At 41.2% G+C, this 14,514-nt stretch overlaps 1 protein-coding gene and 1 long non-coding RNA gene across 2 annotated transcripts; one reads left to right on the forward strand and one right to left on the reverse strand.

Moving 5' to 3' along the window:
- Positions 1-396: 396 nt before the first annotated feature.
- On the forward strand, positions 397-1,016 carry LOC134206051 (uncharacterized; the record flags this gene model as incomplete). The annotated part of the gene is given in 2 exon segments (XM_062681731.1): positions 397-469; positions 595-1,016. Coding segments are annotated over 2 exon segments (495 nt in total), but the record flags the coding sequence as incomplete, so codon positions are not given.
- A 9,967-nt stretch (positions 1,017-10,983) lies between these two features.
- Positions 10,984-12,502, reverse strand: LOC134208211 (uncharacterized). The gene is made up of 3 exons (XR_009978548.1): positions 12,247-12,502; positions 11,434-11,635; positions 10,984-11,256 (listed from the first exon to the last, which is right to left on the reverse strand). It is a non-coding gene; the product is annotated as an uncharacterized LOC134208211 (long non-coding RNA).
- Positions 12,503-14,514: the final 2,012 nt, after the last annotated feature.

Genomic DNA, 14,514 nt, shown 5'->3' on the forward strand with positions numbered 1-14,514 from the left:
CCCAGTTCCCAGTCAGCAGATCATTGACCCAATATTGATACACTCGTAACAAACAGAAACAGCTGGATGAACCCCGTACTGTCCGATGCAAAAAAGTGTTGAGGTATTAATCGGAAAATACTTCAGCTACAGTAACCCACCAACTGTTCACCAGTAACACTGACCCACTCCACATCTGATGTGAATATTTCCATTCACAGTGTCTTCTATATGTGCCCATTCACAAAGACAAAATCAAAAAAGCAATTGATTAGGGGAAGATCTACGGCTTTCGAATTCAACGACTAAACGCTGGTTGTCTCATGAGGGAGCAGGTTCTTCAATATTTCTACAAAGAGTTTATTCGTCCTTTACGACCTTCGCAAATAACTCATTTGAGGACGACCACATTGAACAAATGCAATGGTTGAAATTGAGGAGGATGACACAATAATGGGAGAGTTATTGATCGATAATGACGGAAACGTAATTAACCATCTCGGCGGCTCAACATTTTGAGGAAAAGGATGTGGGGATTTCGTTCCTTGAGAAAGAATCGATGGCAAGCGGTATTTGACATAACCACAGACACAGACACCGAAGCACTCAATAATTCCGTTTCAATGAGCTTTGGCACTACTGAAAATATATGCGTTGGTAAGTTATTTGTTTAAACATAATTGCCAGGGTTTTTCATTAATGTTTTCAATATTTTAGACTCAACTTCTGGTCACCCTGTTTCCAACATTCTCAGAGATACAACAAACGTTGTATCGCAAACAAGGAAGAAAAGTATTTCCGAATTTCTTAAGATTCCACGACGAAGCGCGAAGCATCGAAGCTATACCAAAAAATACTTTCCCGTTCTGACGGCCGGAGAACGTATTGAGGAAATAAGAAAAGCAGAGCAAGAAAAACAAGAAATGAAATTCAAAAGAAAGAAAATTAGAGCAGCAGAACGAACAGAAGCTAGAAGAAGAACCGAAGAAGCCAAGAAGGAGCGGGCCGAGCAGAACGAGCAAAAAAAAGTTGAATAAGGAATCAATGAAAAAGAAGAAAAAGAAAATTGTAATTCGAAGAGAGTTCGAAAATTCGTGAAGAAAATTAGAGGCAGCAGAAGAGCTGTGAAGCTAGAGAGGAAGAATAGAAGAAGTCAGAGCAGGTTGAGAAACAAAACACAAAAAAGGTTGAATGAGGAATCAGTGAAAGAAGAAATAAAATGCGTAATTAGAAGAGAGAAAGGGAAGTTAAAGAAGATACACAAAACGTTGAAGCGTTTGCGAGTGTAATGGAATTGAATTGTAATACAATGATTTTTCAATATGAAACAGAGCAAAATGTAATGTTGAAGTCATTAAATAAAATAATCCATTTTTTCTGTAGAAATAGAATCGTATCTACATTCAAGAAAAGAATATTAACGAAAATGGGCAAAAAATCGCAATTATGTAAAACAAATATAATAACGCCCTATCCATCGATTTACTCGTCTGCAATGTATATGGGAGTCGAGTGAAAAAGAGCTTTGTCGACTGCGTTTTGTTCTACTCGACAGTGACTGTCAAATGGTCAACTCAAGTCACTATGAGCGGAATCGTCTTGAGTTACGAAATAGGACCTCTAAATAACATTACGCATTTTTGGTCACTCTTTCAAGAGTTGGTCTGCTTAGCAGGTTTTAATGGTTAGTAAAGCTGGTGAATTCACCAAAGTCAATTTGTTATCCGAAAATGGTCAGAAAGATTGAGGAATCCTCCTCCTTCCCCCTTCAATCAGACATTTTTGTATGGACGTCTTTGTGTGAGTCATTTCCCAGGAACCCCCAACCCTAAAGCGTGACGTAAATCTTATGGACGTTTCCTAATAACATGCTAAATAAAGTTCTTGTCAGTGTTGCTCCTAGCAACATGATGGGCCAAAAGAGAAACAGGGGGTGGCGAAAAACTGGAAAACAGGTGGCCAAACCAGGAAACTAAAAAGTACTGTTTTTATATATGGAAATGTATCAATAATATCGTCATAATTTATTATCAATTTTAATTAATGAGTTTAACAGAACAAAAAGTTTTTTGCTTCATGTATAGTCAGTGATGAATGCGATAAATCCAGGTTTCACTTCTTTAAACGACGTATGAAACTCGTAGAATACATAGGGTGGCCAAAACTGGTACATCTACCCTACGGAAGAAGGAGAATTTATTGAAAAGTGCGGGTTTTCCGGTTCGTTTTTTTTATTCCGTCGGGCGTGTTTTTTTTTGCGTGCCGGCAAGATGGCGGATGCGAGCAAGTTTTCGTTCGCGAAATTGAACAACAGCAACTGGCAGTGTTGGAAATTTAGAATGGAGATGTTGCTCACGCGGGAAGAGTTATGGTACGTGATTTCGGAACCGAAACCACAGACACCGTCAGGAGCGTGGAAGAATGACGATCAAAAGGCCCGGGCCACGATCGGGCTGTGTATTGAAGAAAATCAGTACAGTTTCGTAAAAAGTGCAACCTCGGCAAAATCGTATTGGGACAATTTGCGTGACTATCATGAAAAAACGACGGTTACCTCGCGTGTGTCTTTGCTGAAAAAAATATGCAATCTGAACCTAGCTGAGAATGGTGATGTGGAAAGCCATTTGGTCGAAATTGAAGGATTATTTGAAAGGCTAACACTGGCTGGTCAGCAGGTGGACGATTCAATGAAGGTCGCGATGATTTTGCGCAGTTTACCGGATTCTTTTTGTGGTTTGGTGACGGCATTGGAAAGCCGTCCTGATGCGGATCTCACTTTGCAATTAGTGAAATCCAAGTTGCTCGATGAGTCTGAGCGAAGAAAAGAGCGATCTGGTGATTCAAATGGTGCAAAGGCAATGAAAAGTGCTACAAAGCCGTGGTCTAAGTCGAGTGGTTCTAAACGAGATTTCGAAAAAGTGTGCTACCATTGCAAGAAGCCAGGGCATTTTCAGCAAAATTGCCGCTTGCTTGCAAAGCAGCAGAGTGAAGGAGATAAGAAGAAGGAGATGAAACCAAATGCCAAGCAAGCGAAGAATGAACATAGTGATGTGTGTTTCATGGTTGGCGGTGAACAGAGTGATGCTTGGTACATTGACAGTGGTGCCAGCTGCCATATGAAAAATGACAAAGATTTTTTCTCGACAATCTCGATGAAGGTTGGTCCGAATGTGATTCTGGCCGATGGAAAAGTTACTGGAACGGCCGGATGTGGGGAGGAAACAGTGCATAGTGTTGACGGAGAAGATAATGTATTTGATGTGTAGCTGGAGAAAGTGCTCTATATTCCGCCACTAACGAGTGGCTTAATCTCGGTTGATCGGTTAACCTCCAAAGGATTTACGGTCGTTTTTCGAGTGGATGGATTTGTTGTCCAGAACGCAGCTGGTAAGGTGGTAGTCGTCGGAGAACGGTCCGGCTGCCTGTATCGTTTGAAGTTAGCGGAGACGTCAAATCGAATTCAAGGTAAGGTACACCATCTAAATTGTCAGCATCAGTGGCACCGACGCTTTGGGCATCGGAGGCCCACTGTGATATCGAGAATCAGCATTGAAAACCTGGGTATGGGCATGAATTTAAGTGACTGTGGGATTCGTGAAACATGTAAACCGTACCTAGAATGAAAATTATCCCGAAATCCAATCCCCAACGTAGCGGAGCAGAAGTCCACGAAGGTTCTGGGTCTGATCTACACTGACCTGTGCGGACCAATGAGAACGTCAACGCCTGGTGGAAAAAGGTTTCTAATGACTATGATAGACGACTATAGTCGCTTTACAGTCGTTTATTTGTTGGAAAAGAAATCAGATGCGGTACAGCGAATCAAGGAGTATGTTCGCTATGTGGAAAATCTTTTTGATCGAAAGCCAAGAGTGATTCGATCGGATGGTGGGGGAGAATATGCAAATAACGAGCTTCGAGCGTTTTTTGCTGCGGAGGGAATCAAAGCGCAGTATACAATGCCATATACCCCCCAACAGAATGGCGTAGCAGAGAGGAAGAATCGTTCTTTGCAGGAGATAGCAACAACGATGCTACTAGACGCCGGTCTCGCCAAACGGTATTGGGGCGAAGCAGTACTTACCGCTGCATACATACAGAATAGGTTACCGTCACGATCTGTTGATACTACTCCGTACCAAAAGTGGTGTGGTCGGAAACCAGAGCTGGGACATCTCAAGGTGTACGGGTGTCCGGCGTACGTTCACATCCCGGACTGGAAACGAGGAAAATTTGAAAAGAAGGCACTGAAATTGAGATTCATCGGATATGCGGATGAACATAAAGGGTATAGGTTTGTCGATACCGAGACCAACAGAGTAACGATAAGTCGCGATGCCAGATTCCTGGAGATGAATAATGGGTCCAACCAGGAAGAGAAGAGCGAAGATTCTGCGAACAGTGACGAAGAGTGGTGCTTTGTCCCGAAGCTGAGCGCAACAAACTGAAGAAGAACTTCCTGGTGAATTAAGTGAAGAAAATAGGGAGGAAGAAAGTGAAGAAAGTGAACATGAGAATTATTTCGATATGAGTGAGGTTGAACTTGGAGAGGATCCCCTATTTGTGAAAGAACTTGATGGAGCTTTAAACGTGGAACCTGAAGGTGTCAGGCGGTCTGATCGCCGTACTCGTGGAGTGCTGCCTGACAGAATGTCCGATTTTGTGGTTGGAATAGCCACACATTCGGTGGAGGAGCCTTCAACTTTTGCTGAAGCAGTGGCTAGTTCAGAACGTAATCTGTAGAAGGCCGCGATGGACAGTGAGATCCAGTCACACCAGAAGAACGGAACATGGGAACTGACAAAACTACCTAAAGGCAAGAAAGTCGTAGGCAGTAAGTGGGTCTTCAAGGTAAAACGTAATGAAGCAGATGAGATCGTGAGATTCAAGGCGCGTATCGTATCGCAAGGGTTCTCCCAGCGCTACGGTATAGATTATGACGAAGTGTTTTCTCCAGTGACGAAACACGCTACCCTTCGAGTCTTACTGACATTGGCTAGCCAACAGAAGCTAGTGTTGAAGCATCTGGATGTTCGAACAGCATACTTATACGGAAATATCCAGGAGGAAATCTACATGCGCCAACCTCCTGGATATGAAGTTCGAGGAAAGGAGGAGTTTGTCTGCAAGGTCCGCAGAAGCATTTATGGCCTGAAACAATCCTCTAGATGCTGGAACCAGAAACTAAGCAGTGTGTTACCCAGCTTGGGGTTCAAGTCAAGTTCAGCTGACCCTTGCCTGTATGTGGCGACGAGAAACGTAGAGAAGGTTTATTTGATCGTGTATGTCGATGATTTTCTCACGGGATGCCGCAACGAGAAGGAGATACATAGTGTTTATGAAGAGTTAAGTTACCATTTTGAGATCGTGTGCCTAGGAGATGTGAAGTATTTTCTTGGGTTGGAAGTGGAAAAAACGAACGGAGTTTACAGTCTGAGCCTGAAAAACAACATTGACAAGCTAATAGATAAAGACGCGAAGATGGCAAAAACTCCGATGGATCAAGGTTACCTCAAAGACGAGACAGAAAGCAAACCATTCGAGGATGGAACGATGTTCAGAAGTGTAGTGGGTGCACTAATGTACATTGCTGTTTGTGCACGCTCTGATATTATGACGAGTGCCGCTATTCTGGGTAGAAAGTTTAGTTCACCGACAGAAGCCGATTGGACAGCTGCCAAACGAGTAGTGCGATACTTGAAAGGCACCAAAGGATGGAGACTACGACTAGGAGGAGTATGTAACAACGAGCTAATAAGTAGTAAGTAATTTGGCTACGACGTTACGTTTGCTTGAGGATTTTGGAGTGAAGCAAAAGACAGCGACCGAAGTGAATGAAGATAACCAAGGTTGCCTTAGCTTCGCAAAGTCTGAGAGATCAACGAAACGCTCGAAGCATATCGAGACGAAACATCATTTTGTGAAAGATTTATGTGACCGGGGCGAAATTATATTGAAGTATTGTCCTACGAACGAGATGAATGCTGATATACTGACGAAACCGTTAGGGCTAGTGAAGCACTACCAGTTTACAGAAAAATTGGGATTGTTTGGTGAGAAGCAAGAGGCCCACAATTGAGGAGGAGTATTAGGAATATGCAATGTGTTACCCCTTGCTACCAAGTACACTGTCGTGCCCCTTGCTGTCATCATCATCGAATGATCACCGACGCGCCGAGCGGAGCGCGCGTAAGCAGAGAAGTGTGCAGTGAAAATTTGTTTTGTCCTATCTTGTTAACCAACCGAAGTAGACGTGAATTATAAGCTAATTTCTCTATCGTTAAAGTGTCCGTGTTTTAATTCGATTCTTCCCAAATCCCTACGTGATTTCCACTGCGCGTGTGTCCTCTGTTGGTCACACTCACTCCCTTTCTAGTCCACTGATTGGAGATCGCAGAGTGCCTTGTTGGGGGCAGCAGGGACAGCAGGGACAGCATGGACCATGTCCAAGGGCTTGACGACCCCTCCCCAGCTGTCTGTGAGTCAGGGAGAACTGCCTAGGGCGTGGTGGGATTTAGCAGTGGGCTCTGCTAAAATCCCTCCCAAAAAACCACAAGTGCCCGTAATCAGACTCTATCAAAGCGACTGTGTGCCGCTTCAAAAGCACAAGCCCAGGGAGTGCCAATTGGCATGGGGAATGTCCCTACTTCGGTAGGGTAGCGCGTGAGCTGCTTCGGCAGGGAGTGAGTGATCTGTTTGTGCTGAGGCAGGAGTGTCATAGCGTGTCGCCGCTATTGTCACCTCGAAGCGCAGCAGAAGTCTGAGTATGGACTGCACATGCTGAGGTAGGAGTCGAGGTAGCTATCGACACCTCGAGGCATGGCAGTGGAGTGTTAGAGTGAGCACCCGAATAAGGGTCACATGGAGCGAATGGTCTTTGGAGAAGCTGCTTCGGCGGCAGGGTAGCAGTGGGTTGTACCCACACACCTACAGTTGTGCAGTGTCCCTGCTTCGGCAGGGTAGCGTGTGGTCTGCTTCGGCAGTGGTGTGATTGATCTGCTCGTGCTGAGGCAGGAGTGTCGTAGCGTAATATCTGTAGGCCCAGGCAGTTACCGCTATTGACACCTCGAGGCATGGCAGCGGAGCGCCTGGGAGAGCATCCAAGTAAGACTCAAATGGTGTGAATGGGGTACGAGCACCCAAGTCAGTCTCGCATGGGACGGGTGCCTGTGTAAGCGATAATGAGCGAGTACGTTTAGTACTGCCATCCCCCAGAAGTAGTACTGGGAGGTAGTTCCTGGCGGAAACGATGGTGGAGCCCAAGGGAGTTTAGTCGGTATTACCGGTATGGTCGAGTCCGACACTCCAGTACACTTCCGTGTGGTAGTTTGGCAACTACAATGCACGTGTACTGGGTTAGTGTGTAAATGCATTCTCCCTTGAAAAAAAAAAGAGTGCCTTGTGCACGGACGGAAGTGTTTTGCATTTCATCCGTCATATTTTTGATTTTCTTAATGAAATAATAAAAGATTTTTTTCCAAAAAAATGGATCGGATGGCATACTAATAAGAGTGATTTTTAATAAAAAGAATAGTGTAAACAGGAGTGATTGTCTTTGTGCCAATGGAGTTTATGTGAAGTGAGCAGAAGAACCTCCATCAAGAATGCGAAATTGACGAATCAAGCACATGAATTCGGTGAGCTAGTTCCAGTTGTTTTCTTTGACCTTCAAAGGCATAATTTTCGTATTCGCTTAATTATTATTATTATTTATTCAGACTAAGGCCGAAGTGGCCTGTGCGGTATATAAGAGTCTTCTCCATTCGGCTCGGTTCATGGCTACACGTCGCCAACCACGCAGTCTGCGGAGGGTCCGCAAGTCATCTTCCACCTGATCGATCCACCTTGCCCGCTGCGCACCTCGCCTTCTTGTGCCCGTCGGATCTTTGTCGAGAACCATTTTCACCGGGTTATTATCCGACATTCTGGCTACGTGCCCGGCCCACCGCAGTCGTCCGATTTTCGCGGTGTGAACGATGGATGGTTCTCCCAACAGCTGATGCAACTCGTGGTTCATTCGCCTCCTCCACGTACCGTCCGCCATCTGCACCCCACCATAGATGGTACGCAGCACTTTCCTTTCGAAAACTCCGAGTGCGCGTTGGTCCTCCACGAGCATCGTCCAGGTCTCGTGTCCGTAGAGGACTACCGGTCTAATGAGCGTTTTGTAGATTGTCAGTTTGGTACGGCGGCGAACTCTATTCGATCGGAGCGTCTTGCGGAGTCCAAAGTACGTACACAGAAAGAAAAATCATTTATCAAACTAAAAAAAACGTTGGTTAAAATAAAAAGTTGCGTTGGTTCTTTTTCGTAGAGAGTTGCGTATGTTTAAAAAAAAAACAGATTAATCCACCTACAGTGAGATTTTGACCCTTCCTTAGTCGTAAGGAAATATTGTCAGACTCCAATATTTAAAACGAGATAAAAATACTCATCATCCCACGGCGATTGAACGTATAAAGTGACAAATTAATTGCCTACCAAAAGGCGGATATCATGTGTGGAGTAACAACAAAATGAATGAATACGCACTGTACGTCATGCTGCCTATCTACACAGAAAAAAATAAAATTGTACCTTTAAAAATTGTGCACTTTCAATCGAAAAAGTTGCAAATTTTCGTAAAAATAAAAGTGAAATAACATTAAAAGAAAGTTATGCATTTTATTCAAAAGTGTTTTTTATCTTTTCTGATTGTAATTTTAAAAGTTCATCTTTTCAATTTCAAAAACTGTTAAGGCTCCCCCAAACCTAAGCGATTTCATCGCCGCGACGGCGACAACTAGTCGCCGCGATTCTATCGTTAGGTCGCTGCAGGCAATGCTCTATTTAGGCTTCCATACCAACGGCGACAGAATCGCTGTCGCCAAGCGCTAGAATCGCGTCGCGACTGTCGCATCGCGTGTGTTTGGGGGAACCTTTAAACTATCAAAAAACTGTTCATCTGTCAACAAAAAGCTTTGAACAAAACAGAGAAGAAGAAGAAGATGGTTTCGAAAGAACACTATGGTACATCGTGTGGAAAAAAAGTAAAAAATGAAATTAATTGTGTTCTTTATGAATTTCAAAGTCATATACATTAAGATGAATACATGTGCGACATTAAAAAATAAAATTTACATAGTATAGTACAATTAGATAATATACTAATTATACTTAAAAAAATTAAAATGAAATTAAATTTTGTCCTGTTATAAAGTGCATCTCACTGTTAGCGCACTTTTGCATCTATCACTGTTGCTGCCAACACCTCGCCCTTGGTCAACGGTCAACATTATAACAACAGTCGCAGTCGTTGCAGCGCGTACGGTTTTTGTTTTTGATGCCGGAATTGTTGTGATTGATTTTGTTGTGCTGCTGTTCTCCAGAATTTCTTTAGTAAAGGAACATCGTGATCGTGAAAGATCCGTGAAATTTATTCGACGCACTTATGTCGGAATACGAAGGTAAGTCTTATTTTTGAAAAATAAAATGCTTATGCTAACAGCATAAGCCAACAATCATCAAAAACAGGGCCCGCTCCGGTGTAGCAAAAGCGTAAGAAGTATCGGAGTTGGTTGGCATCAAGCTCATAATGTTATTTATGTAAAATTTCTCTTCTACAGGTAATTTATGGCGCAATGCCCACATATAACCCCAAATGATGCGCACCCTCACTCTGGCCAGGGGCTGGATCCCGGACTATTATGTCGAAAAAAAGTGGCCACCGTGTTGTGGATGGTGAACCAGCTTACAAGCAGTGTATACATGCGTTCAAATTAGGAAAAATGTTGAAATCATGAAATAAAAAGTAAAAGCAATTATGGGGATTCGATTGATTTTATTTAAAACTGAAAGATGATTGAAGGGTACAAGGGAGAAGAGGGGAGGTTCCTTTAATAAAAAATTGAAAATTTCAATTCCGAATGAAAATAATTTGCTCTATTTTTCACAGTGTGAACATTTTCATTTGACAGTTCTACAATTTAGTTTTGAATGTTCAAACTTTTAATTTCAAAGCGCTTGGCAATTTTTGAACCATGATTATGACGAAAGTTGGCGTACTTTTATTTTGAACATATGGAACTCTCTACGAAAAAGAACCAATGCAACTTTTTAATTTTACCAATGGTTTTTTTAATTTTAATAATGATTTTTCTTTCTGTGTATCAGGCGCTCGTCGGAATAAATAGCTATTGTAACATGATTAGTAAATATCGTAACGCTGGTAACATATGCGTATACTTGAAATTTCCAGATACCTCGATATTAATTAATCAAGAACTAACGAAATCAGCCATTGATCTGAACGAAACTCGATAGCGTTCAATAATAACATATATTTCGCCTTATGGATGCCTAATTTTGTAATACTAATCTTGTTTAATACCTTAAAAATGAGTGAGATTTATATGTTAGTAAATTTCAGAATTTGCACACATACGAACACATACATGCATATAAGTGATCTATTAGTGTCTCAAAACATGCTCACATGTGCTATCTATCATCCACTGAAGAAATTTTTGAAATCCCTTTAAATTTTTACGTTTTTGCTTTTATTGTTTGGTACATGCTTCTATATGTTCCTCAATTAAAATCAATTGTTTCTTTGAAACAAATCAGAAAAATAAGCATATTTCCATATTATATCGTTTGTTATAATTATATTTTCAATATTAAAGTGAATTTGTTCCAAATACCATAGATTTTATTTCATAATTCAAGAGATTTATTGATAGATTAATACGTAACACGCCTGCGTAACGCATACAAAGCGAAATTATAGACACTTCCGAAGGAAGGGTCAAAAAATACGAAAACTTTCGTTACACCCATGTTTCAAAAGTGACATACGGCTCTAAAAATAAAAGTACAAACCTTTCAAAACAACATTGTGAAGCTGTCAAAAGAGAATAGTCGCAATCTGCTATCACACTGTAGGAAAAAAAGTTTTATATTTTCAATTTAACACGAAAGCTTTACTTTCTCAAAATTTTGTTTTCCCATTCCTCTATTTATGCTTTCTTTTGAAACTTAATTGAATCTTTTTTTATTATAATTTCATTTTCAATTTATTTTAAATCTAATATTTATTAATCTGGGATGATTGAATAGCGCACATGTGACAGGTGTCCTTGAAATCTCATGTTATCCATCGTTCAGTCCGACTAGCAGCTGTAGTAGTTTCCAAAACTACCGACGAGGCTTCAAAGTAATCCATCGACCCCAGCCACTTCTGAAGATGCATTTTTGAACGTGCAAATTTTTCTTCCTGTTAAAACTGCCGGACCGAATCTGTGAGGAATAAAAAACAAGTGTTGCATAAGGATCTTCATTCTAAATTTAAATCAGCTCCCAACTCCATCCACGCCATTGAAATGCTGGGTTTGGGTACCGATTTTCCGTGATACTAATTAATACACACTGGGCCCCGGTTCTGCATCGTTTCAAATAAATAAACATATTACTTACCTTTTGATTCCGTATCTCTGTCGGACAACGAATTTTCAAGAGGAGTTTCGCGCTGTCGGAGGCCGGCAAAAACTTCAACGCCAAATTAGGTCCGCAGTATAAGCCGTGTGTCGTGGTTGCGAGAAAGGGCAATAGCTCATAATGAAGTAGCCGATATGAACGGCAAGTCGCTGGGAATATTTTCCGCAGCAGATTTGAAGGCCTAAAAGGAAAATATTTATTATAATCCGTGGTACCAGTAAATGCTTTGGTTCTTGAGTGAGGGAAGGCCAATAGTGAGGAGAGAAACTGATCCGTTAAAACCCTATTTGGAGAGGTTTACTGAATCCTATTGCGTAATTCTCGTATCGAGGATGGAACCACTTGCAGCTAAACGGGAGGTTGCTTATGCAACTAGTACCCCATAAATGAATGCATTCAACTAGTCAATCGTGTGTTTTAATTTGTATTTATGGTTTCGTGATCATTTTTAAATTGATTAAATGATTTGTTTCGCTGCATGTTCAATCATTGTTATGCCGAGCTTATCTGCTTCATTATGCACATTATGCAGTTTTCTGACTTGCATGCAACTTCGTTAAAAGTTTTTTGAGGCTGCAGCATCAGCAGTTAACAAGACTGTATATAGAGTACAAAGTGAGTGTGTGTGGACAAGGAAGGAATGGCTATAGCTTTATGATGACCCGTACTACTAATGCTTCAAAATAAATCTCATAAATACGGTCTATTCGCAATAGGATTCTATTCTTCGATGTTAGTTGTCGCTACACAATAAAATTAATCACTATCAAATAGCTTAATTCCTATACTTACCGTTGTATGGTTATCATACAATGCAGACGATGATGAACTTGTAGGTGAAATCAGGACAACACATTTTAGAGTAGAAATAACACCATAATGATCAATTGGCCAAAGAATACTTCGACTAGTCGTCAAAATGATATTAAATTCCTCAAAAACTGTGATTGTTCTCCATGATTTCAGCCACAAATTCATCGTTTCACAGTCCACGCCATACCACATTAAACACTTTATGTAGACATAATAGGCATTAAACAGTTTGGTTATTCACAGTCATCTATACGCGCACACTGATAAGAGCCGATAACGTTATCATAGCCACAGTTGATTACGATTGGAAATGGCTATACTCCGACATAGCGAAAACTTTAGTGAAATACACAGGATTTTGTTTTTACACGATTTTTTTTCGCTCGTATTTTTGATCGTGTGACTTCAATTTACCACCAAACTCTTCGCAACATGTTTCATAAAATCCAGAATAAATCAAAGAAAAATCACATGATTATTAATATACGTTAAACATTTAGGATGAGTGGAAAATTGAGAAAATGTAAATCGTGTAAAAACAAAATCCAGTGTAAATCATACCGTACTCTAGAGTAACTTTGTACATAATGTAAATATAAATCCGGAATTCTTTCTTATATGTTACTTTTGTAGATTATTTTATTTTGCATGTAAAATTGTTGATTTGCATGTTTTAAATTTTTTTAATTTGTTTTATGTAGTTTAATTTGTATATATTTTATTTAGTTTTGCTTCAATGTTGGTTTATTATATGTGTACAGTCAATTGAGTTAATAAACTATAGAGGACGATTGTCGCTGCGGTTCCCTTTGTTATCGTCCCCAAACATGTTGGGTACCTATCTGTCAAAACGTTCTGATTTTGCCTTTGTTGACATTTAGTGCCCTATCCTCGCCAGCAAAAGATGTTTCGCCAGTGACGACAGCGACAAGCGTCCTCTATAGTTTTTTACCTCTATTGTACAGTCGAATAGGATCGCAGGAGACCGGAATCGTAAGATGTTGATGGTCAGTAGAAGCACAGACAAACAGACATAGCACATTGAACATTCACTCATCAAATTCATCGTCGTTCAAACACTAACGACATCTGTTGATTTCAGTTAGTTGGGCAAATCACGAACCAGATGGCGGTAGTGAGCAAACGTCAAACAAGAGCAAATCCGATGCGAGCGCCACGAGTGATCAATTGGCCAACTAATGATTATTTGAATTGACCAGTAAATCAGTGAACGATGGAAATTTGACGAGTGTTATGTCTGTTTGTCTGTGCTTCTACCACAGACAAAGTAGAAGGTTCAAGCCTTGAAATAGAGTGGAGTTGGAATACCAATGATGAAAACTTATGACCCCGACCCATAATCCGTCTGATACTAAAAATGCTACTCTTTCCCTAGATTGCAGCTTTGATTCGGTATTTTTGAATAGATTTGAGATTTTCAGGAGTCAATTTGTGTTAAAAAAAGAGTGTGTTAGTAAGTTTTGTTTTGTTAGTGAAAATTTTGGTTCAGAGGTACGCGTCACAAAGTTGTTGTTCCTGTGTATTAAACAAAAAAAAAATACGGCTTCACCGATTTTTTTACCCGAGCGGGGGGAGAGTGTAACCAGTGGTGTGTTGATCTGTCCAAGATTGTTGAGATTTTCGTGGTTTTTGTATTCGGTTTTTGTTGTATATGCCTTGAAAGTTATTGATCCATTGAAACTTGACCCAATCAACACCCACTGTGCCGACATCAGCAGCATAGGATAGTTCCGCTACTCAACACCAGGTGTACGCAAGGACATGGGAGGCCATGGTGGGTGGTGTAATGGGGACAGCGATAGGGCGAAAATGTGATGAGGGAAAAAGGTAACGGTCAAGCCCAATGCCAAGCCTTTTCGCGCGAACGACCACCATCGCTAAATGGCAATTAGCTTGCAACTTTTGCTAGAAAAAGACGTGAGTCGATTAGCTATCCGGAAAATTAAAACCAAGAAGTCGAAGATCTGTGAAAAAGTTAATTGCGCGACATAGGAGGAAATATCCAGGTATGGTTCAAACCTGACCATCGATCGTCCCTCATCACTAACCGCCACAAATAACCCCAACACCCCCTCCAATAGGACCCCTTTTTTGGCTAGACCTTAGTGCACCCACATCAGTCTACGTGAACTCGGCCGTGGAGTGTTCTTGGAGTCATTAACCAAGCAGCGGTGGACCGCTAGCGTCCGAAGCTCGACCCTACACGATCTGGGCCAGATTTGCCAT

Source organism: Armigeres subalbatus, chromosome 1 (genome assembly GCF_024139115.2).
Source record: "Armigeres subalbatus isolate Guangzhou_Male chromosome 1, GZ_Asu_2, whole genome shotgun sequence".
Lineage (NCBI taxonomy): Eukaryota > Metazoa > Arthropoda > Insecta > Diptera > Culicidae > Armigeres > Armigeres subalbatus.